Here is a 25,732-nt window from a genome sequence, read left to right as displayed (position 1 = left end):
AGCCAGGATGGTCTCGATCTCCTGACCTCATGATCCGCCCGCCTCAGCCTCCCAAAGTGCTGGGATTACAGGTCTGAGCCGCCGCGCCCGGCCTAGAATATTTGTTTTGATTATTCTAAATCTGGTGACATTTCTTTTGTTTTTAAGTTAAATCTTCAGTAAAAAGAATAAATGCCACCTAGAGGACAGAAAAATTTTTACAGTAGATTATCACAGACCTCATGACTCATTACTCTGGTGTATAAAATGGCCTTTGTATGGTGTCAGCACCTGGGAATGTCTCAAGGGGTGTTCATTGACCTTCTGGACTATCTGGAAATATTTTGATATTTATTGGCTGGGCGCGGTGGCTCACGTCTGTAATTCCAGCACTTCAGGAGGCCAAGTTAGGTGGATCACTTGAGGTCAGGAGTTTGAGATCAGCCTGGCCAACTAAGTTAGTTGACTATTTGTGAAATTTCCCTCTCCAAATAGGAAAGATATGATTGGAAACATTATTCAGAAGGAAGAAGTTTTAAAGAAGGGCAGGCTTAAAGACTATCTAATGAATTTACCAATATGGTAAAACCCCATCTTTACTAAAAATACAAAAATTAGCCAGGCGTGGTGGTGGGCGCCTGTAATCCCAGCTACCTGGGATGTTGAGGGATGAGAATCACTTGAACCCAGGAGGCAAAAGTCACAGTGAGCCGAGATTGCACCACTGCACTCCAGACTGGGCTATAGAGCAAAACTCTGTCTCAAAAAAAAAAAAAAGGAAAAAAAAAAAAGAAATTTTGATATTTATGTGAGAATGACTTTTCACGGTGTTCTTAATAGCGCAAGTTTTGTTTAGGAGAGCACATTCCAACTTACTTGCTTCTATAAATATACCGTTTAATCTAGGGCTTAAAGAATATGTACAGTGTCTTTTTCTCTCCCCTAGTCTTCCCCTTTTCTCACTAGTTATATCCTTGACTGAAGAGCTATTTCATTCTCAAGTCTTAGGAATGCAGGGTGAAGCAAAACAGATGAATTTTTAAAGCACTTAACCAGGCTGTATGAAATCACAGTCTGTTGTCTAAAATTGTAAGGGACGGTTCAGTAGTACTCTCCCCTTTCTCAAACCAAATCTTTGGTTGTTTTAAGGAAGGGAAATTAAATTCCTGTGTGCTAGATTTTCAACATAAAATTTAAAAAACTGGAATAATGTTGCATTTTATGTGTATAACAGTATAATGCTTTGTTTTAGGTGGGAGAAGGAGAGAAATTGGTGAGGGCTCTTTTTGCTGTGGCTCGAGAACTTCAACCTTCTATAATTTTTATAGGTAAGAACATATTTTCCAACTAAGTTATTGACTATTTGTGAAATTTCCCTCTCCAAATAGGAAAGATACGATTGGAAACATTATTCAGAAGGAAGAAGTTTTAAAGAAGGGCAAGCTTAAAGACTATCTAATGAATTTAGTAGGACCCACTATATTAATAAGTAGTAAACTAGATTAATCTCAGATGACTCACATAGCTTGGTCTTTAATTAAAGTCTTATACTTGTATTTCCTCTAGATGAAGTTGATAGCCTTTTGTGTGAAAGAAGAGAAGGGGAGCACGATGCTAGTAGACGCCTAAAAACTGAATTTCTAATAGAATTTGATGGTGTAAGTGTTGATTATGATATTTTTAATGTGGCAGCATTTTAGTATATATATTTTCCTATTAAATGGCCAAGGTTAAAAATACAAATATCTTTATATTTGTTATTACTTTTCTAAATGAATTGAAAAAAGATTTTTTGCTTGTAGGTACAGTCTGCTGGAGATGACAGAGTACTTGTAATGGGTGCAACTAATAGGCCACAAGAGCTTGATGAGGCTGTTCTCAGGTAGGGAGATTTATATGGAAATACATGCATTTATTACAGACAATATTTACTCATGTGTCCATCTTACATATTATTTCCTTACTCTCAGTTTTAAGACTAAATTCACTATTTTCTTCCAGTACTATCTCTAGCCTCTTGTTACCAACTACGTAAGGATTTTGAGTTCAACAGCTTGATATCAGGAGAATTAGTCTAGTAAAGGTTTAGTTACGGTTTTAGGCAAATTGGTCAGTTCTTCTGGGTTGCATTAAATTATCTTTAAACTTGAAAATTGATTCTTACCGTCTTTTATTGGGCTTCATGAGAAAATGATCAAATCAGGGTTCATGGAAAATGTGTTTTCTGTTCTTGTGTGTTTGAGCAGTTTATTCCCTTCATACTGGAAGGACGGTTTGGGTCAGCATAAAATTCTTGGGCATCCTTTCCCAAGGAATTTACAATATTGCTCCATTGTTTCTAGATTGGCTGTAGTAGTGTAAAAGTCTGAATCCAAATTGATTTTTTCAAATTTGTAAAATAACTTGATTTTTTCTCTCTTTACTGGATGGGTTACGTGGGTATATTGCACCCAGGTAGTGAGCATAGGGTGCAGTAGGGAGTTTTTCAACCCACACCTCACTGCTTTCTTCCCCCATGTAGTAGTCCGCAGTGTGTATTGTTCCCATGTTTATGTCCATGTGTACTCAATTTTTAGCTCCCCACTTATGAGAACATGAGCTCTTTGGTTTACTGTTCCCACATTAATTGGCGTAGTATTAAGGCCTCCACCTCCATCCATGTTGCTGCAAAGGACATTATTTCATTCTTTTTTATGGCTGCGTAGTACATAGTATTCCATGGTGTGTACGTACCACATTTTCTTTATCCAGTCCACCATTGATGGACACTTAGATTGATTCTATGTCTGCTGTCGTGAATAGTACAGCAATAAACATGAAATGCATGTCTTTTTGGTATAATGATCTATTTTCCTTTGGGTATATACCCAGTAATGGGATTGCAGGGTCAAAGGTAGATTTGTTTTATGTTTTTTGAGAAATCTTCAAACTGCTTTCTACAATGACTGAACTTTACATTCCTACCAGCAGTACATACGCTCCACAACCTCACCAACATCTGTTATTTTTTTACTTTTTCCCGCCAATCTGTAGACAATATGGGATTTTTTTTGCCATTTTATTAATAGCCATTCTGACTGGTGTGAGATATCTCATTGTGATTTTGATTTGCATTTTTCTGATGGTTAGTGATGATGAGCATTTTTTCATGTTTGTTGTCCCCTCGTATGTCTTTTGAGAAGTGTCTATTCATTTCCTTTTTACCCATTTTTTAATAGGGTCGTGTGTTTTTAGCTTGTTCAATTGTTTGAATTCCTTATAGATTCTGGATATCAGACCATTGTTAGATGCAGTTCTGTAGATTGTCTGTTTACTCTGTTGATGGTTCTTTTTGCTGTGCAGAAGCTCTTTAGTTTAATTAGGTCCCACTTGTCAATTTTTATTTTTGTTGCAATTGTGTTTGGGGACTTAGCCAAAATTTCTTTCTGAGGCTGATGTCAAGAAGTGTATTTCCTAGTTTTCTTCTAGCATTTTTATACTTTGAAATCTTACATTTAAATCTTTAATCCACCTTGAGTTAATTTTTGTATATGGTGAAAAGTAAGGGTCCAGTTTCATTTTTCTACATATGGCTAGCCAGTAATCCCCATGCCATTTATTGAATAGGAAGTCCTTTTCCTCATTGCTTGTTTTTGTCAGTCTTATCAAAGATCAGATGGTTATAGGTGTGTGGCTTTATTTCTCAATTTTCTGTCCTGTTCCTTTGGTTTGTGTGTCTGTTTTTATACCAGAATTATGCTGTTTGGGCTGCTGTATAGTTCCGTTTAAAGTCAGGTAACGTGATACTTACAGCTTTGTTCTTTTTGCTTAGGATTGCTTTGTCTATTTGGACTCTTTTTTTGCTTCCATATGAATTTTAGAATAATTTTTTCTAATTTTGTGAAAAATAACATTGATAGTTTGATAGAAATACCATTGAATCTGTAAATTGCTTTGGGCAGTATGGTCATTTTACGACCAGATAAATCAGGCAAGAGAAGGAAACAAAAGGCATCCAAATAGGAAAAGAAGTCATCATACTCTCACTCTTCACTGGCAATATGATTCTATACTTTGAAAACCCTAAAAATTCCGTCAAAAGGCTACTAGAACTGATAAATGATTTTACCCCAAGATTCAGGATACAAAATCAGTGTACAAAAAATTAGTACCATTTCTATACGCTAATAATGTCCAGGCTAAGAGTCAAATCAAGAACACAGTCCCATTTACAATAGCCACAAAGAAAATGAAATAATGGCTGGGCACAGTGGCTCATGCCTGTAATCCCAGCACTTTGGGAGGCTGAGGCAGGTGGATCACCTGAGGTCAGGAGTTCGAGACCAGCCTGACCAACATGGTGAAACCCCGTCTCTACTAAAAATACAAAAAATTAGCCAGGCGTGGTGGTGGGCGCCTGTAATCCCATCTGCTCGGGAGGCTGAGGCAGGAGAATCGCTTGAACCCAGGAGGCATAGGTTGCAGTGAGCCGAGATCGTGCCACTGCACTGCAGCCTGGGTGTGAAAGAGCAAGAATCCGTTTCCAAAATTAAAAAAAAAAAAAAAAAGAAAAAAGAAAAGACAATGGAGTACCTAGGAATACGGCTGATGAAGGAGGTGAAAGAATCTGTATGAGGAGAAGTGTAAAGCACTGCTAAAATAAATCAGAGGTGACACAAATAAATGGAAAAACACTCCATGTGCTCATGGATTGGAAGAATCAATATCGTTAAAATGGGAAATTTATCTTAATTTTTTTCCCTAGTTCATTTTTCTGTTTTGTTTTGCACATAAATTATGTGTTACGTTGCATCCTTTTTGTTTTCCCTATCTGTAATTTTCTTCTTCATCCTTTTAAACTCTTAGGTCTTTTTGTTTTGTTCTGTTTTCCCAAGCCTGTTGCCTTTATTTCTTACTGGGTTAGTATCTAATCTCCTTTCTGCTATATCTTTTGTAACTCTTCTTTCCTTGGTGGTTTTTTATTCATTACTTTCCTGACATCTGTTATTCTACTTTTCATCTTCTGTTTTATTTCTTTGAGCATCTGTATGTTATTTCCATAAGCTCTTACATTTCATTGGGCTCTTGTTTCATAGAAAACAATTTTTTGGCAAGGACAGACCACTTGAGGCCAGGAGTTTGAGACCAGCCTGGCCAACATAGTACAACCCTGTCTCTGCTAAAAATACAAAAAATTAGCTGGGTGTGGTCGCACACACCTGTAATCCCAGCTACTCAGGAGGCTGAGAATCGCTTGAACCCAGGAGGCAGAGGTTGCAGTGAGCCAAGACGGCAGCACTGTACTCTAGCCTGGGGGACAGAGCAAGGCTCTGTCTCAAAAAAAAAAAGAAAAAATTTTTTGGTCAGGCGTCATGGTGGGTCACACCTGTAATCCCAGCACTTTGGGAGGCCAGATCACTTGAGGCCGGGAATTCCAGACCAGCCTCGCCAACGTGGCAAAACCCCATATCTATAAAAAAAACTTAAGGATAAAAAAAATTAAATTTTAAAAAAATTAAATTATTTTATTTCGTGGAAAGATACTTGGTCATAATTTTAGTTTGCTCTATGGCAAAATCTTCTCATGCATGTTCTTCATTTTATCTAGTTTATGTTTATTGTGTTTTGTTTGCTCTTTTTTGGGGGCAGGTTTTGTTGTTGTTTTGTTTTTTGTTTTTTTTTTAAATGAGCCCTGTCCTGGTTTTTCCTTTTTTGCTTATTATTTTTCTTTGAATAAAAGGAGTTTTCTTGGAAAACCTAGTTTTGGAAGGATATTGTAGGGGAAGGGATAGGTATCTTGAGTAGTCCATGTATACACTAAACTAGCATGCAGCCTCCCTCACTTACAGTGAAGCCCTACCTAATAATGAAGTATATGTGTATGTAAATAAAAGATAGGGTTGATTTATTCTTCTACTAAAAAATATTGGTCACTGCAAGACATTATCTTCCCGCCAGACTGTTAGATGCCTTCTTATAAAGATAATTCGTCTTAGAGTTTCTTTGTTCATTCTCACCTTCCTTGCCATTCCTATGCTACCAATTAGGGTTTACATGGTCTGCAGAGCCAGGCCTCATATGCTTGTTTAAATGTGGAGGGACTGGCCTTATTACCCTTTAGGGTGTGCTATCTCTTTTTGGGAGGAAAACTGTACTCTGACAGTCATGTCCATGATCTTTAGCGGCAGATCCTTTGTGTGTCTTTCTTTGTCAAGTGTAATTTTCACTGCCCTAGGCAGTTCACCTTTATGTATTTTAGTTCCATAAATGTTACCTAGTTTGTTGATGAAGTGTATGTTTCTGTTTCTATTATCCTTGCTGATTTTAGTTTTTTTCAGATTCAAGAAGACAGATCTACTTATATCAGATATTTTGTTTGTTTTAAAGCATTACTGCTATTAAAAACATATACATACATAAATGATTAATTCTAACAATACCGAATTAAGGATTTTAAACATTAACTAGAGTTTTAAAAGAGTAACAAAAATATTTTTACATTCATAACTACCAAAATGCTTTCCAGTGCCTTGAATATTATATTTTAAAAGCTTTTTCCTGTCATTTGCTGTTTCAGCTTTAAATTCAAAATTATATTTCTAAAAGTGCTGGATTTTTTTTTTTAGGCGTTTCATCAAACGGGTATATGTGTCTTTACCAAATGAGGAGGTATGTATCTGTGTTTGAATTTTTTTTGTTTTAGAGCAGAAACAAGAACTACCATCTTGACAATATTAAGTCTTCCAATCCATGGTACAGCTACTTTGGAAAACAGTTTAGTGGTTTCTTAAAAAGATGTACATAAGCTTACTGTCAGAGCCAGCAATTTCACTCCTAAGAATTTACCCCAGAGAAACAAAAATGTATGTCCACACAAAGACTTGTACAAGAATTTTTATAGCAGCAATATTAATAATAGCCAGAACTACAAATGATCTAAAATGTTTATTTTGGTGAATAAACAAATGTGGTATATTCATTTAATGGATACTGTTATCCATTATACATGCTGCATACTCACTTCATATATTAAGTTTTATGAATGAAACTCCAAAACATTATAAGTGAAAGAAGCAAGATGATATATGTCGCATATCATAGGATTCTGTTTATATGCAGAAAATGCAAATTTATTATTTATTTATTTTTTTTTTTGAGATGGAGTCTTGCTCTGTCGCTCAGGTTGGAGTGCAGTGGCGTGATCTCGGCTCACTGCAACCTTCACCTCCTGGGTTCAAGTGATTCTCCTGCCTCAGCCTCCTGAGTAGCTGGGACTGCAGGCATGTGCCACCAGGCCTGGCTAATTTTTTGTGTTTTTAGTAGAGACGGGTTTCACTGTGTTAGCCAGGATGGTGTGATCCGCCCTCCTCAGCCTCCCGGAGTGCTGGGATTACAGGCATGAGTCACCATGCCCGGCCAGAAATCGAAAATTTCTAGAAACGTAAAGCAGATCAGTGGGTTGTCAGGGTGAGAGTTGGGAATGAGGATTAACTGCAAACAGGTATGAGTGAACTAAAAAGTGTTCTAAAACTGGATGGTGGTGATGATTGCACATCTATAAATGTATTAAAACTCATTGAATTATATACTTACAATGGGTGAAATTCATAGTAGATGAATTCATACCTCTATAAAACTGTTTTTTTGCAGCAAAATATTTATTGCTATGTTTTTATTCAAGTGTGGTGAATTATTGCCATGTTTTTATCCAGGTGTGGTGTCTCACGCCTATAATCCCAACACTTTGGGAGGCTGAGGTGGGAGGATCGCTTGAGCCAGGAATTCAAGACCAGCCTGGGCAACATAGGGAGACCCTGTCTCTACAAAAACTTTTTTAGAAATTAACCAGGCATGGTGGCACGTGCCTTTGGTCCCAGTTACTCGGGAGGCTGAGATGGGAGGATTGCTTGAACCCAGGATATCGAGGCTATAGTGAGCTATGATTGTGCCCTGCACTCCAGCCTGGGTAACAGCACAAGACCCTGTCTCAATATAAAAAAAGAAAAGAATCATTAATTCTGAAATTAGACTGAATGATCATTTTTTAATATTTTTCAGACAAGACTACTTTTGCTTAAAAATCTGTTATGTAAACAAGGAAGTCCATTGACCCAAAAAGAACTAGCACAACTTGCTAGGTGAGTAATTTGGATTTGGTTTATCTTACAGCTTTTATTTTTTGTAAATAATTCATTTTTTAGTTATTTAAAGTAATCTTAAGTATGAAATGAGTAATTCATTGATCAGAAGACTTTCTCTCATCCTCTACCTCCTTTGCCTTTTTCTTACCTCTTGTTGTTATATATATGTGGAATCTAAATTTCACTGGCTATGTCCTTTGCAAGACGTGATCTAATGATGATAGTATATTCTTTTTATAAATTTATTAAAACCTGTAAGTGGTATTAAAGTAATTTAAACATTTATACCTTAGGCAACATGGTAAAACCCCATCTCTACAAAAAATAAAATGAGTCAGGAATGGTGGCACATACCTGTAGTCCCAGCTACTTGGGAGGTTGAGGTGGGAGGATCGCTTCAGCCCAGGAGGTGGAGGTTGAGCAACAGAGTGAGACCCTGTCTCAAAAAAAATTTTAAACATTTCATATTGCACACTAACACAGATATTTTTATATAAACTTGTTCTTGGCATATGCTGAATACTTTTCAGCTCTTTTAATAATTTTAATTATTTGATAATTTTAATAATTTTAATTTCAGCTATTTGAATAATCTTAAACTTTATGAACAGTGTGAAGTAGAAACTGAGTATAGGAGATGCGCTCATGAATTTTATTCCCTGAAAAATGTCATAAAGTAATATAAAGTATTCAATGAGTATGTGAGTATTGAATAATTTTAACAAGAACTCTGAGTTCCCAGATACCTATGACAGAAGAACAAATTACTTGGAAGTCTCTTCTACTCCAGACCTTTCTGTCTATCCCCTTATTTTAAAAAATGTACATTGATTGTCCCTTATCCCATCAAGAGAGTGTTCTTTGCCAAGATAAACGCTAATTAGAGAAGTAATTGTGTTTATGTGTCAGTTGGCTACCAGTAGTTTGTAGATGTTACCTTTCCAGGTGACATGTTTACTATTTAATGAAGCCTCTGGAGATAGTATGCCTTAATCTAAAGGAATGGTTCTAATGATTAAAATTTGAGGCATTACTACATTTGTTTTCAGCAAATGGGCCTTTCTATTCCCTTAAAATCAAACCCTCATAACTATGGGTTTGCTGACAAAGGGAAACTACTTTTTACTCTCTTATTATATGGAGATTTTAAATCTGCAGAGATGAAAATAATTTGCTGTTTCAGCTGGGTGCGGTGGCTCATGCCTGTAATCTCAGTACTTTGGGAGGCTGTGGCGGGTGGATCACCTGAGGTCAGGAGTTCGAGACCAGCCTGACCAACATGGCGAAACGCCATCTATACTAAATACAAAAAAAAAATTAGCCAGGTGCGGTGGCGCATGCCTATAATCCCAGCTACCTGAGAGGCTGAGGTAGGAGAATCGCTTGAACCCAGGAGGTGGAGATCACAGTGAGCCGAGATCATGCCATTGCACTCCAGCCTGGGCAACAAGAGCAAAACTCCATCTCAAAAAAAAGCCGGGGGGGGAAATAATTTGCTGTTTCTTCCTTCCCTTCCTCAGAATGACTGATGGATACTCAGGAAGTGACCTAACAGCTTTGGCAAAAGATGCAGCACTGGGTCCTATCCGAGGTAGGTATACAAGAGCTTAAAACATTTAGAACTATTTATTATACCACCTTAGAAGTTTAAGAAGTCCAAAAAAATCTACCAAGAGATTTTTTTTTTTCTTTTGGAGACAGGGTCTCACTCTGTTGCCCAGGCTGTAGTGCAGTGGCACAATCATAGTTCACTGCAGCCTCGAACCCCCCAGGCTCAGGTGATTCTCCCACACAGCCTTCCCAGTAGCTGGGACTACAGGCATGCACCATCATGCCCAGATAATTATTTTATTTTATTTTTTGTAGAGACAGGGTTTCACCATGTTGCCCAAGCTGGTTTTGAACTCCCAGGCTCAAGTGAGCAGCCTGCCTTGGCCTCCCAAAGTGCTGGGATTACAGGCATGAGCCACCATGCCCAGCCTTAAAACCATTCGTAGCTCACAGATCATACAAAAACAGTCTATGAGCCAGTAGACTGTGACCCCTGTTCTAGGCAAGAGGTTTCATTTCTTGATAAGTAAGCAGCAGAAAACTCAAAAAGAAAACTTTAAACAAAAAAGAATAATGTAAGGAAAATGTTCTTATCTGTTTTCTGGCTCTTTTCAATATTCTGACATCATTTGAAATTAATGTGTCTAAAGGAAATTCTGTAAGAGAAGTTTTCACTTTTTAAATTATATCTTTTGAGGAATTGCAGCAAAATATTTATTGCTATGTTTTTATTCAGGTTACTTGGTTGATTCTGAAATACCACGACCAATTCTTTTTAGGTTAGGTTAGGATAAACTCACACAGATATTTTCAGCTACATTTCCACAGCCAGCATCGGTAGTGGATGGTTGATGCTCTCAGGTATGCACTCAGATTATTAGCTATGATGATAAAGTAATCATAATAGCTCCATCCCTTTCTCTCATTCAAGAAAGTACAATTGAATGTAGTTGTACGAGAAAGATGTTATCATAGTGTCTACTGTAATTTGCATTAAAAGCCTACATTATACAAACCTTTTTGTTTTACTAGTTAAAAATTACCAGTAACACCTCCCGTAGTGAAGTAGGGTGCTGATTAAGAACTGCTACTTTGCAAAATAAAAAATGTAATCTTGAGAGTATATTTTGAAACTCTGGATGAACAAATTTTCTTGCTGCTGGAGCTTAAATCTTGTTCAGTTAGTGGATTTAGAAACAGTAGCTAATGCATAAATGAGTTGTATTTTCTTAGAACGTTTTGGCTATTCTAAGGTAGACAAAATTTGGGTTTAAAAAAAGATTCGCATCCATTAAAGTACAGAAAATGGCCGGGTGCAGTGGCTCACACCTATAATCCCAGCACTTTGGGAGGCCAAGGTGGGAGGACCGTGTGGGCCTAATAGTTTGAGACTAGACTGGGCAACATAGGGAGATCCTGTCTCTACAAAAAAATATAATAAATTAACCAGGCCTGTTGGCATGAGCCTGTAATCCCAGCTACTCGGGAGTCTGAAGTAGGAGGATCACTTGAGCCTGGAAGGTCCAGGCAGCAGTGAACCATGGTCATGCCACTCACTGCACTCCAGCCTGGGTGGGTGACAGAGTGAGGTGCTGTCTTAAAAAGTAAATAAATAGGCCAGGCACGGTGGCTCAGGCCTGTAATCCCAGCACTTTGGGAGGCCGAGATGGGTGGATCATGAGGTCAGGAGTTCGAGACCAGCTTGGCCAATATGGTGAAACCGCATCTCTACTGAAAATACAAAAATTAGCCAGGCGTGGTTGTGCGCACCTGTAATCCCAGCTACTCAGGAGGCTGAGGCAGGAGTATCACTTGAACCTGGGAGGTGAGGTTGCAGTAAGCCGAGCACTGCAGCCTGGGCAACAGAGCAAGACTCTGTCTCAAAAAAAAAAAAAAAAAAAAAAAGTAAATACATAAAGTGCAGAGTAAAAACAAAAAAAGACTAATGCATTTTGTAAAGAACAAGTTGCATTCTTTTAAGTTCCCTTTCAAATTTGTGAACTATTGTTTTTGGGCAGTATGCAAGAAATTGAACACTTTCCAGTTATTCCTAAGAAGGAATATTCTCTTCTCAGCATTTATAAATTGTATTTGCTCTCAAAGTTAACATGTGTCTCTTTTTTTTAATATAATGATTTGTACTGAATAGATACATGTAGATCATTGTACTTGGTTTTGCCCTTCAACAATTTCAACTGCAAAATGTATGTATTTTTAAGTGCCTGACTTTTATGTTTTACAGAACTAAAACCAGAACAGGTGAAGAATATGTCTGCCAGTGAGGTATAGTATTTTACAATGATATTTTCTTTGTCCTCTATATTGTAAGACATATATAAGACATACATATATGAATGTGTGTGTGTGTGGTTTTTTTTGTTTTTTTTTTTGTTTTGTTTTGTTTTTTGAGACAGTCTGGCACGATATCGGCTCACTGCAACCTCCACCTCCTGGATTCAAGCTATTCTCCTGCCTCAGCCTCCCAAGTAGCTACAGGCATGTACCACCAAGCCCAGCTAATTTTTGTATTTTTAGTAGAGAGGGCATTTCACCATATTGGCCAGTCTGGCCTCAGACTGCTGACCTCAAGTGATCCACCCAACTCGGCCTCCCAAAGTGCTGGGATTACAGGCTTGAGCCGCTGCATCTGGCTGTTTTGTTTGTTTGTTTGTTTGTTTGTTTGTTTGAGACGGAGTCTCACTCTGTCGCCCAGACTGGAGTGCAGTGGTGCGATCTCAGCTCACTGCAAGCTCTGCCTCCCGGGTTCACGCCATTCTCCTGCCTCAGCCTCCCTAGTAGCTGGGACTACAGGCGCCCACCACCACACCTGGCTAATTTTTTGTACTTTTAGTAGAGACGGGGTTTCACCGTGTTAGCCAGGATGGTCTCTGTCTCCTGATCTCGTGATCTGCCTGCCTCAGCCTCCCAAAGTGCTGGGATTACAGGCGTGAGCCACTGCGCCCGGCCTTTTTTTTTTTTTTTTTTTTTTTTGAGACACAGGGTCTTGCTCTGTTCCCAGGCTGGAGTGCAGTGGTGCAATCGTGGCTGACTGTAGCCTTGACCTCTTGGTCTCAAGCAGTCCTCTTGTCTCAAACTTTTTAGTAGCTGGGACTACAGACAAGTGCCACAACGCCCCACTAATTTTTTAATTTTCTGTAGAGATGGTGTCTCTCCCTGTTGCCCAGGGTGGTCTCAGACTCTTGGCCTCAAGTAATCCTCCTGCCTCAGCCTCTCACAGTGCTTGGGACTAATTTTTTTTAACGGATTTTTCTAGTTGATTAGAAGCTAGAAAAAATTAACTTTGCTTCATTTCAAAATATGGAAACCTATGAAATAGTCAAAATTTTTTTGGTAATAGACAAAACATATATACATAGACATTAAGTCATTTTCTATCAAATCATATTACATAAATACCAAACAGAAGAAAATTACAGGCCGGGTGCGGTGGCTCACGCCTGTAATCCCAGCACTTTGGGAGGCCGAGGTGGGCAGATCACTTGAGGTCAGGAGTTCAAGACCAGCCTGGCCAACATGGCGAAACCCTGTCTCTATCAAAAATACAAAAAAATTAGGCCGGGGGCGGTGGCTCACACCTGTAATCCCAGCACTTTGGGAGGCCGAGGCGGGTGGATCACGAGGTCAGGAGATCGAGACCATCCTGGCTAACATGGTGAAACCCTGTCTCCACTAAAAAATACAAAAAAATTACCCGGGCGTGGTGGTGGGCACCTGTAGTCCCAGCTACTTGGGAGGCTGAGGCAGGAGAATGGCGTGAACCTGGGAAGTGGAGCTTGCAGTGAGCTGAGATCGTGCCACTGCACTCCAGCCTGGGTGACAGAGCAAGACTCCATCTCAAAAAAACAAACAAACAAACAAAAAAAACATAGCTGGGCATGGTGGCACGTGCCTGTGGTCCTGGCTACTTGGGAAGCTGAGGCAGGAGAATCACTTGAACTTGGGAGGCAGAGGTTGCAGTGAGCCAAGATTGCACCATTGCACTCTAGCCTGGGCGACAGAGTGAGACCGGATCTCAAAAAAAAAAAAATTACATGAAACTTGTGGGGGTTTATACAATAAAATAACCTATAACTATAGGTTAATCTTTTAATAATGTTCTATTTTGTTTTTCAATAACCTTTATTTTTTTAATTAATTAATTTCTTTTTTTTTAGAAGGACTCTGGCTCTGTCACCCAGGCTGGAGTGCAGTGGCACCATCTGGGCTCACTGCAGCCTCCACCTCCCAGGTTCAAGCGATTCTCCTGCCTCAGCCTCCTGCGTAGCTGAGATTACAGGCATGGGCCACCACGCCCAGCTAATTTTTTTTTTTTTTTTTTTTTTTTGTATTTTTAGTAGAGATGGGGTTTCACTATGTTGGCCAGGTGGGTCTCGAACTCCTGACCTCAGGCGATCGCCAGCCTCGGCCTCCCTAAGTGCAAGGATTACAGGCGTGAGCCACCATGCCTGGCCAATTTATTACCGTTTCTTAATATGGAAGACCTCCTTATGAGATGCTGAAGCATTTCATTTGAAAAAAGTTGCATGTAAAATATAAAACTGGGTATGCAGAATGGTCATAACTCTGTGAGCAAAATTTTGAAATCAGGCTTGAATTACAGTCAGCCTTTCCTATCCGTGGATTCTGCATTCATGGATTCAACCAACTGCAGATCAAAAATATTTGGGGGAAAAAAGCATCTGTGTTGAACATGTACAGACTTTTATTCTTGTTATTATTCCCCAAACAATATAGTATAAAAACTATTTACATTGCATTTACATTGTATTAGGTGTTATAAGTAATCTAGAGATGATTTAAAGTATACAGGAGGATTGTGTAGGTTGTATGCAAATACTGCACCATTTTACATAAGGGACTTTAAGCGTTTGCGGATTTTGCTATCTATGGGGGAACCAATTTCCCAGAGATACTGAGGGACAGCTGTATATTTGTAACTTATTTTTTATTTCCCTAATTTCAGCAGCTGTTGAGGGGACAGTGAACTGTTAACACAGATAACGAGTGTATTCAAGTACATTTTGGAGTTTTTTTTTTTTTTTTCAGGCTTTTATTCGCCTGTCGGATGAGGCATCATACTTGAATTTTTTTTTTTAAGAAAGCTTTTAGTTTTCTTTCTTTCTTTTTTTTTTTTTGTGAGATGGAGTCTTGCTCTGTTTCTAGGCTGGAGTGGAGTGCAGTGGTGTGATCTCAGCTCACTGCAACCTCCGCCTACTGGGTTCAAGTGATTCTCCTGCCTCAGCCTCCCGAGTAGCTGGGACTACAGGTGCACGCCACCACGCCCAGCTAATTTTTTTTTTTTTTTTTTTTTTTGTATTTGTAGTAGAGACAGAGTTTCACCATGTTGGCCAGGATGGTCTCAATCTCCTGACCTTGGGATCCGCCCACCTTGGCCTCCCAAAGTGCTAGGGATTACAGGCATGAGCCACCGCGCCCGGCTGAAAGCTTTTAGTTTTCTAACTTATTTTATTTAATTTAATTTCATTTATTTTTATTTTATTTTTTGGGACAGTGTCTCACTTGGTTGCCCAGGCTGGAGTGCAGTGGTACAATCATGGCTCACTGCACCCTCTAGCTCCTGGGCTCAGGCAATCCTCCTGCCTCAGCCTTTTGAGTTGCTGGGACTACAGGCATGTACCACCACACTCAGCTAATTTTTTAATTTTTTGTAGAGATGGGGTCTCACTATGTTGCCTAGGCTGGTCTCAGATTCCTCAAGCATTCCTCCCACTTGCACCTCCCAAAATGCTGGGATTACAGGTGTGACACCGTGCCAGACTTGAAATTTTTAATCCCACACCTAAAAATATAATTTTATCCACCATTTTTTAAAAGTCATAACATTATTTATTAAAAATTTAGATGGTAAAACTAAAAATTAAAGCTTAATAAAACTACTGAGTGATTTACAAGGAAGAATGTTACTGGTCCCTTTTGTGAGCATCCCATTAATTATATATATTCAGGTTATATTGTTACAATATTTGGTTCTACTGTATAGTTTTTTTTTTTTTTTTTGAGACTGAGTTTCGCTGTTGTTGCCCAGGCTGGAGTGCAATGGTGCAATCTCGGCTCACTGCAACCTCCGCCTCCTGGGTTCAAGTGATTCTCCTGCCTCAGCCTCCTGAGTAGCTGGGATTACAGGCATGCGCCACTATGCCTGGCTAATTTTGTGTTTTTGTAGAGACGGGGTTTCACTGTGTTGGTCAGGCTGATCTGGAACTCCCAACCTCAGGAGATCCACCCACCTCGGCCTCCCAAAGTGCTGGGATTGCAGGTGTGAGCCACCACGCCTGGCTCTACTATATACTTTCATTCAGTTGTTTCTTTTTAATCTAGTGGTTTTGGTATTAATAATTTGATAATGACCTTTAGCTGTTATTGCTTACTTATGAGTTAATATTTATAAAGCACTTAAAGTAGCTGGCACGTAGTAAACACTATGTAAAGATCCATTAAATAACTTTAAAAAATATAAAACTGATAGTGGCATTTTATTATAGAGATTAAGGTAATCCATTCTCTCATTCCCATTTATGGGACGAGACGTAAACACAAGTAGTTTGCTCTCTAAAACTGTATACTAGAATTTTATATACCCATTATTTGATGCAACTTTAATACCAAAGTGTATTGTCAGTTACCGGTGAATATATATAAATTTAGATAAGGAAAACCCAACTTGGTCGCGCGCAGTGGCTCACGCCTGTAATCCTAGCACTTTGGGAGACCGAGGCTGTTGGATCACCTGAGGTCATGAGTTCGAGACCAGCCTGGCCAACGTGGCGAAACCCCGTCTCCACTAAAAATACAAAAATTAGCCAGGCGTGGTGGCACATGCCTGTAATCCCAGCTGCTCGGGAGGCTGAGGAAGGAGAATCGCTTGAACCTGGGGAGGTGGAGGTTGCAGTGAGCTGAGATCGTACCACTGCACTCCAGTCTGTGCGACAGGAGCGAGACTCCATCTCCAAAAAAAAAAAAAAGAAAAACCCAACTTATCTTTTACAGTTTATAATAGTAGAAGTTCAAATAATTGGTTTGGAATTTCTGTATTTTTAAGGTTAGTACTAAAATTGTTGGTTATAAATTGGGGTACAATATACTTTGTTTTTTAAGTAACTTGTGTATCTAATTTAACTTTAAGTCCTTTATTATTTTGTTTTGATAAGACAACTTTTCTACTTATTTCCCCCCTTAACTGAACCAGCTACCATCTGCCTTTTTCCTGTTGTATACATTAGTCTCTTACGTTAAAATATCATATAAGTTTCATATATATACACATATCAAACTATAGACTTAAATTAGAATTACATCAACATCTTTTAAAACCTTAATTTCTGGCCAGGCGTGGTTGTTCATGCCTATAATCCCAGCACTTTGGGAGGCTCAGGCCGTTGGATCCCTCGAGCTCAGGAATTCGAGACCAGCCTGGATAACATGGTGAAACCCTCATCTCTACAAAAATTACAAAAAGTTAGCTGGGCGTGGTGGCGCACACCTATAGTCCTAGCTACTTGGGAGGATCTCTTAAGCCTGGGAGGCAGAGGTTGCAGTGAGCCGAGATCATGCCACTGCACTCCAGCCTGGGTAACAGTGAGACCCTGTCTCAAAACAAAAATATTAATTTCTATAACAAATAAATTTTATTTAGTAATATCATGTTTAATACCCATGTTACATTCATTATTCTTCTACACTTTGGCCTTTAGGAAGAGGCAGTGTGTGTGTTACAGTTAAATAGGAAAACACGTAGGGTTCATATAGTGCTTATGGGGTTTTCTTTGGTGGGAGGTTGCTGGGTTTTTGGGGTTTTTTTTTTTGAGACAGGGTATCACTCTGTCACCCAGGCTGAAATACATTGGCATGCTCATGGCTCACTGCAGCCTCAACCTCCCAGACTCAAGTGATCCTCCCACCTCAGCTTCCCTAGTAGCTGAGAATACAGGCATGCGCCACCATGCCTAGCTAAATTTTGTACATTTTGTAGAGATGAGGCTTTGCCATGTTGCCCAGGCTGGTCTCTAACTCCTGGGCTCAAGTGATCCACTTGCTTCAGCCTCCCAAAGTTCTGGGATTAACAGGTGCGAGCCACTGCAACCAGCCTATATTTTAACTATATGTTTTTTTCTTTTTGGCTAAAATTTTTCAGATTAGTTTACAAGTTACAAGTGTAGGTGATATCTCATGGAGATATCAAAGATGATATGAAGTTAGATTGGGTTTTTAAGAGTAATTTTTAAAATACGGATAAATACCAGTTGTTGAAGTTTTGTTTAAAGTTCTTTAACTTCTTATTTTTGGGCCAAAATACAGGTATACGCTAGTAATGATTTTTAACACAGGTCACTTATGCCAAACTGCATTTTGCCTTAATTTTTTTTTTTTTTTTTTTTTTTTTTTGAGAGGGAGTCTCACTCATTGCCCAAGCTGGAGTGCAATGGCACGATCTCGGCTCACTTACAACCTCCACCTCCCAGGTTCAAGCGATTCTCCTGCCTCAGCCTCCTGAGTAGCTGGGATTACAGGCACCTGCCTGGCTAATTTTTGTATTTTTAGTGGAGACGGGGTTTCACCATGTTGGCCAGGCTGGTCTCGAACTGCTGACCTCAGGTGATCCACCCGCCTTGGCCTCCCAAAGTGCGGGGATTACAGGTGTGAGCCACCGTGCTTGGCCAAAATTTTTATTAATTTTTCTATTGCCTGGACTCTGTGAACCTATCCATTTTGCCTTTTAAAAATACTTAGGTGTAAATATAGATATTCATTAACTCAGCATTGTTTTAATCTATATTTCCAAAGGCAATTTAAAAGATCAGAAAATAAGACCAAATTAATATAAGAATGCACACTTTAGGCTGGGCAAAGTGGCTCACATCTGTAATCCCAGCACTTTGGGAGGCCAAGGTGGGCGGATCACCTGAGGTTAGGAGTTCAGGACCAACCTGGCCATCATGGCGAAACCCTGTCTCTACTAAAAATACAAAAATTAGCTGGGCATGGAGGCATGTGCCTGTAATCCCAGCTACTCGGGAGGCTGAGACAGAAGAATTGCTTGAACCTTGGAGGGGGAGGTTGCATATCTGAGTGGTGAAATTGTGATTCTTTTTTTCTCTTTGTCTGTATTTTTGAACTTTTCTATAAATGATTGTTTTGTTTTTATATTGGAAAAATATTATGCTTTCAAATGTTAATACCTATGAAACTAAACACAAGTAATAAATATATTAGTATAGCATTTATTAAGGTTTCTTGTGTAGTAGATCAACATAGAAAATATATTTAAATGGCTGACATAATTTTCTAAGAATACATACACGTATGTTTTTATAACATTAAGAAACAGCAGCATCATTACTTTAATCCATCATTTCGTTAACCACCATATACCTGTTGATCATTTGTATTGTCGTGCTTTTTAAAAATCTAGATGAGAAATATTCGATTATCTGACTTCACTGAATCCTTGAAAAAAATAAAACGCAGCGTCAGCCCTCAAACTTTAGAAGCGTACATACGTTGGAACAAGGACTTTGGAGATACCACTGTTTAAGGAAATACCTTTGTAAACCTGCAGAACATTTTACTTAAAAGAGGAAACACAAGATCTTCAATGAACAGTCATCGGCTACAGAAACAGCCTAAGTTTACAGGACTTTTTAGAGTCTTACATATTTGTGCACCAAACTTGAAGATGAACCAGAAAACAAACTTAAACAAAATATACAATGCAAATGGAATTTTTTGTTGTTTAAGGCCTTGCCTTGATGGTCACAGTTATCCCAATGGACACTAAGTTAGAGCACAACAAAACCTGATTCTGGTCTTCTTTACCAATATAATCATAATGTAAATAATAATTTGTATATTGTGTTGCAGATGAAAGTATTCCAGAAACAGTGAATGGTAGAAGACACAAGAACATTTGTTTGTTTGTCTTCTGATGTTTTTTCTTAAAATAGTAATTTCTCCTACTTTTCTTTTCTACTGTTGTCTTAACTACGGGTGATTGGAATGCCAAACACTCTTAAGTTTATTTTCTTTTTTCGTTTTATAAATTCAGTGTGCCAAATGAAACTTTTTTCCTAAGTAACTGTAATAGGAAAAAGTTTATTTTGAGAGTTTGTTCTTCATAAATCTACAGACATTAAACAATTGTTGTGTTCTTTTTACCTTTTATTTTTCTATTACCTTGCTACCAAACAGTTTAGATAGCAATATAATAGCAAAAAAGCAGATATGGTAAAATAGAGAAGGTTTGAAGGTTTGAGTTACTCTGTCATATAACATGTAGATCGGTCTTCATGTGACCTGCAGTATTTTTTTTTCTAATGTATTTGTCAGAAATCTATTGTAGACTGTTAACTTCTTCCTGATGGAACTTATTTTCTGCAAGAATTATTCTGATATTTAAGAGAGCCAATTTTAACTGCTGTGAAAATGTTTCCAGTGCAAGAGAAGGGAAATACTAGGAACTAAGACATTTCTAATTTATTGCTTATTACTTTCTTAATTTTACAGGATAATTATAAGCAAGTGGAACTACCATCTTTTATTCTTAATAATTATTAATCCCTTCAATGAAACTTCAAAAAAACTGAATTTTTATACATGGCATACATTTTTCTAGTTCCTTCTGCTTGCTTTATTAACTCAAAAGTTCTAGTTCTAGTCTGTTGATCTGCCTTTTGTTCTCCCAAAATGTACAGTAATTCCATTTGTTTGTATAAATATGCCTGGATTTTCATTATAAAAATGTCATTGTAGGGAGTAGAGCCTCATATCATGGCCTTTTAAATATTGTAATAAAGGCAAATAGATATTTGCCCTTAGTTTACTGGTTAAAAGTTTGTTTACAGAACTTTTCTCTGGTGCTTAAATGATGCTATGTAAAATGTCATGAGTGGAAAGAATATTTGTAGTAGTAACAAGAATTTTTCATTTAGGAAAGATTTCTTAGGTTTTGAAAGAATACATTAAAATAAAAAACTTGCCCCTACTAGGTAAGAACTTTATAATGAAGACATACATTCTTCTTAATTTTACTCTTGCTCTTGTTAAAGATTTGTTTGAATATAGAAGATGCATGATTTCTGTTTTGTTTTTTTTTTTTTTTTGAGACAGAGTTTCGCTCTTGTTGCCCAGGCTGGAGTGCAATGGCGCAATCTCGACTCACCGCAACCTCCGCCTCCCAGGTTCAAGCAATTCTCCTGCCTCAGCCTCCCGAGTAGCTGGGCATGCGCCACTACCCCAGCTAATTTTGTATTTTTAGTAGAGATGGGGTTTCTCCATGTTGGTCAGGCTGGTCTTGAACTCCTGACCTCAGGTGATCCGCCTGCCTCGGCCTCCCAAAGTGCTGGGATTACAGGCATAAGCCACTGCGCCCAGCCAGAAGATGCATGATTTCTTAGGATCATATGTTGTTTGTAGCCATAAGGTAAATCATGTCTCTTCCAATCATGACTTTGGAACTCACTAAATAATAAAAATGAGAGTTGAGATAAATAGGGGAAAAAAAACTTTTTTTAAGCCAGAGCTATGCATATGTTAGGTGATGGGTAGTATCCCTTTAAGGTCGCAAACATTACAACATCAATTATGAAATACTGATAACGAAAGGTAGTAATGAAATATATATGATGAAAAGAATTGAGAAGTTCTAAATTAAGACATTTCAGTTAAGCTCATAAAATTGCATTGTTTTCATTTAAAAGGAGATTAACGTTATTGATACTTGGATAACTGGCTAATCATATTAAAGGACTATGTGGTTCCAGCTCAACTTTTAATATATTGTCTCCTTTAAAACTATCATGATTATAATTCTATTGGGAAAGATTTTTAGATAACAAAGATTTCAAATGTTAAAAGAGATAAAAGTCAGGTTAATACTATCTTAAACACTGAGTCAGAAAATCATTACTGTATAGAAGTTGCTTTCCTGATCAAGTCTGAACTTCAGTAGTGCTAGAGAACTATTTTCTGTGACTTAACTCTAACCAAGTTTTATTTTAAGCTGTTTCTTTGATAGAAGGGCCATGAAAATAGAGTAATGATATAGTAGGAGATAAGGGATTGGTTTGGTCTTTTTCAATAAAGATAGAAGTTGCTGAAGTTTTCTGAATTAATAATGACTTAGATTGTGACCTTTTAGATTCGGTGTTGAGCTCTGTGTTGTATTACTTCCTAAAAGATAATGCTTAAACATTAAGCATTAGTGTGCTCTTCATGTTAATATGGCAGAGTTTTGTAAACTAAATTAAAACTTACTGATACATTGGACTTTGAGCCAAGGGAAAGAATGAGTACTATCTTTCCAGATATCTTAAGGGTAAAAGCTTATTCTAAGACAGTCTGTCCATTGAGAATATTAGATTTCTGACTTGCAAATATGTTTGTACTCCAGAAGAATTAGAGGAAAAGCAGATACTAGAATTCTAATTTAATTACATATACAGCCGTCTTTGTTTATAGTGTAGAATTCTTTATATTTTGTACAAAAACTAATTCTTTTGGTAAAATGAACCATTTACAGTTCGGTTTTGGACTCTGAGTCAAAGGATTTTCCTTTAAATGCTTGTCTCAATTTTAGTCTGGTCTTTTGTACTTTTCTTCAGAAGAAATGAATTAAAGGGTACAGTTGCATAAAGTGGGTTTTTATCCTAATGTATTGGAAATAAATGATAAACTTTATTTTGTCTTTTTTACTTTAAAACTTTTTGATATTTTAGGGGTTGGAGTCTGATAATGAAGGAGTTGTGTGTATTGGACTCTTAGTAACAATTATACACGCTTAACAAAATATAGAAAGCAATGATTGGGTGGCTCTGCAGAGCAATCAAAACAAGGTAGAAACTGCAAAGTCCTATAATGGAAGAGATTCAGGCTGGGTGTGGTGGCTCATGCCTGTTTGGGAGGCCAGTATGGGAGAATCGCTTACACCCAGGAATTCAAGACCAGCCTGGGGAATATAGGGAGACCCTGTTTCTGCCAAAAAAAAAAAAAAAAAAAAAACTAAACTAAAAATTAGCCAGGTTTAGTGGCCTATACCTGTAGTCCCGGTTACTCAAGAGGCTGAGGTTAGAGGATCGCTTAAGCCTGGGAGGAGGAGGTTGCAGTGAGCCAAGATCACACCACCACACTCCAGCCCAGGTTACAGAGACCCTGTCTCAAAAAATAAAAAGTAAACGAGATTCACCTTAACCAGCTTTTACCCATAGGGCAATTTCCAGTTTGTGCAGTTCACTTGGATATAGAATTCAGGTAGAATGTGACAGTCTTGACAGGCTTAGGAATCATTTGGGACTTCTAGAACACCTGAAAATTAGAAATTTTGGGAAGGAGAGTGCCTCAGAAAGTAAGCTCTAAAATCTGCCTACATATTTCTTTCAAATCTTTGGTGGATTCCAAAATTGTGCTGGTGCAGTGTGATTATTTAAAGGAACCCAGGAGAAAGCAAGTTAAAGTCTAAAAAACTCAGTAGCGATTGCAGCTGCCCAAGGACAGAGAGTTTGAAATTCAAGTTCCACTAAGAAGGACTGAGTAAATACTTGGTGTTTCCCATTGAACCCCCAAAATGCCATGCCTTAAGGAAGAATGACAGCATCCTAGAACTAAAGGCTGTGCTTTAGCACTAAGGACAAAATGGAAATAAACTCACTGTAATGAAGCTTAAAATCAAATCTCACAGCATCAAGGTTATCCATTAGTAATTTAAAACCAGAACAAAACACAGCATTCTTGAGAAGAAAACAATTCAGTCATCACAGCATATATCCAAAGCTCAGTACATAATAAACAGTTACTAAGCATGCAAAGAAGAATTATGTGATCCTTTTGACTCAACTTCCCTGATGGAAAAAAAAAAGTGGTCCATACCATACTCAACAGAAAATATACAGAAGCAGATGCACAAGTGACCTCTATGAGAGTGATTTTAAAATAGCGTTAAAATGTTAAAAGAATTTACAAGAAGAGATAATGGGTGAATAGATAGGGAGTTTCAGCAGAAAAATAAGAATTAAAAACCCAACAGAGGCCAGGCACCGTGCCTCACGCCCGTAATCCCAGCACTTTGGGAGGCCAAGGCAGGTGGATCACCTAAGGTCAGGAGTTCAAGACCAGCCTGACCAACATGGTGAAACCTGGTCTCTACCAAAAATACAAAACTAGCCGGGCATGGGTGATGCATGCCCATAATCCTAGCTACTTGGGAGGCTGAAGCAGGAGAATTGCTTGAACCTGGGAGGTAGAGGTTGCAGTGAACCAAGATCATGCCATTGCACTCCAGCCTGGGCAAGAAGAGCAAAACTCCATCTCAAAAAAAAATAATAATAATTGGCTGGGCGCAGTGGCTCACGCCTGTAATCCCAGCACTTTGGGAGGCCGAGACAGGCGGATCACAAGGTCAGGAGATTGAGACCATCCTGGCTAACATGGTGAAACCCCATCTCTACTAAAAATACAAAAAATTAGCCTGGCATGGTGGCGGGCGCCTGTAGTCCCAGCTACTCGGGAGGCTGAAGCAGGAGAATGGCATGACCCCAGGAGGCGGAACTTGCAATGAGCCAAGATCGCGCCACTGCACTCCAGCCTGGGCAACCGTCTCAAAAATAATAATAATAATTAGAAAATAATAAAAAATAACCCACTGGAAAGTCTTGTAATGAAAACTACAGTATCTGAAATTAAAAATTTAAATGGATGGACTTAACAGTAAACTAGGCACAACAGGAAAGACTGAAAAAGACAAGTAAGTATCAAACCAAAGCAGAGAGAGAAAGAAAAAAGAAATAGCAGAGGTTTGAGACCTTTGGAACATTATCAGTTCCTGTAATTTGAAGTAAAGAAGGAAAGGAAGAGAATGGGGCAAGAGAAATCTTTGAAGCAATGATGCGTGAAATTTTCCCCAAAGTGTTGAAAGACATCAACGTACAGATCTAAGAAGTTCACTGAACCCCCAAGCAGAATAAATACAACAAAGACTACATCTGGGTACATCACATTGCCAAAAAAAAAAATCTTAAAAGCAATCAAGGTGGGGAGTGGGAAGGAGTAGCATTACATTCAGATAAACAAGAGTGATGGCTAACCTCATCAGAAATGATGGAATTAAGAAAATGATGGAATGACATCTTTAAGGTGCAAAGATGAAACAAAGGTTAACTTAAAACTCTGTATCCAGTTAAAATATCCTTCAAGATGTTAAGGCAATGGCCAGGCTCAGTGGCTTATGCCTGTAATCCCAACACTTTGGGGGGCTGAGACAGGAGAATCCCTTGAGGCCATGAGTGACCAGCCTGGGCAACCTAGTGAGAACCCCATCAAAAAATAAAATTAGCTGGGCATGGGCTGTGGTCGTGCTACTGCACTCCAGCCTGGGGGACAGAGTCCCTATCTCTTGAAAAACTTAAGACAAAATCTTTTCCAGATGAAAACAGAATTTGTTGCTGGCAGACTGACTTTATACGGAATGCTTTAAGAAATTCTTCAGGCTGAAGGAAAATATAAATCTGGAGTGAAAAACGTAGTATCTGAAATTAAAATTTTCCTTGGATGGACTTATCAGTAAATGGATTTCCCAATGGGAACCTGTATCTCCAGGATGGAATTAAGAATTTTGAAATGATAAGCATGTTGGTAAATAAGAAAGACATTTTTCTTTTTTATTTTTCTAAATATCCTTGCTGTTTAAAGCAAACAAAAATAGTATTGCAGTGTTTATAGTATATGTATAAGTAAAATATAGGACAGAAATAGCATGAAGGGTCAGAGAGGGCAATAAATGTAATTATATTGAGATAATATTACTACATTGTACACAAAGTGAGATAGCATTAGTGTAAGGTAGATTGTGATAAGAATGCATTTTGTAATCTCTCACCCCATCACTGGGGTGCAGTAGATCTAAAAAGCCATTAGAGAAGATAAAATGGGTCACTAAGAATTATGTGATAAGTCAAATGAAATCAAGGAAAGAAAAACAGAGCAAAGAACTGTAAGATAAAACAGTGGGATGGAAGAGCTGAAATTAATAATGTCACTAAATTGCTTACCTTCCT

The 25,732-nt window shown here is 38.3% G+C and overlaps 1 protein-coding gene across 8 annotated transcripts in view; it reads left to right on the top strand.

The window, feature by feature from the left end:
- Nucleotides 1–22,364, top strand: part of SPAST (spastin) — a 93,781-nt gene extending 71,417 nt beyond the window's left edge. For 4 of the 8 annotated variants that reach the window (XM_001164367.6, XM_054678314.2, XM_009442261.5 and 1 more), the window contains 8 exons: nucleotides 1,232–1,307; nucleotides 1,546–1,637; nucleotides 1,782–1,861; nucleotides 6,585–6,627; nucleotides 8,017–8,096; nucleotides 9,620–9,690; nucleotides 11,893–11,933; nucleotides 19,102–22,364. In XM_001164367.6, the coding sequence (XP_001164367.1) occupies nucleotides 1,232–1,307; nucleotides 1,546–1,637; nucleotides 1,782–1,861; nucleotides 6,585–6,627; nucleotides 8,017–8,096; nucleotides 9,620–9,690; nucleotides 11,893–11,933; nucleotides 19,102–19,224 (606 nt within the window). In that variant the 3' untranslated portion in view covers nucleotides 19,225–22,364. The remainder of the gene's footprint in view (nucleotides 1–1,231; nucleotides 1,308–1,545; nucleotides 1,638–1,781; nucleotides 1,862–6,584; nucleotides 6,628–8,016; nucleotides 8,097–9,619; nucleotides 9,691–11,892; nucleotides 11,934–19,101) is intronic. The other 4 variants (XM_009442262.5, XM_054678316.2, XM_063789167.1 and 1 more) reach the window with 2 other exon arrangements.
- Nucleotides 22,365–25,732: the final 3,368 nt, after the last annotated feature.

The sequence above is a fragment of the Pan troglodytes genome, chromosome 12 (assembly GCF_028858775.2).
Source record: "Pan troglodytes isolate AG18354 chromosome 12, NHGRI_mPanTro3-v2.0_pri, whole genome shotgun sequence".
In the NCBI taxonomy this organism is placed as follows: Eukaryota; Metazoa; Chordata; class Mammalia; order Primates; family Hominidae; genus Pan; species Pan troglodytes.
This window is presented reverse-complemented; position numbering and strand designations above follow the sequence as displayed.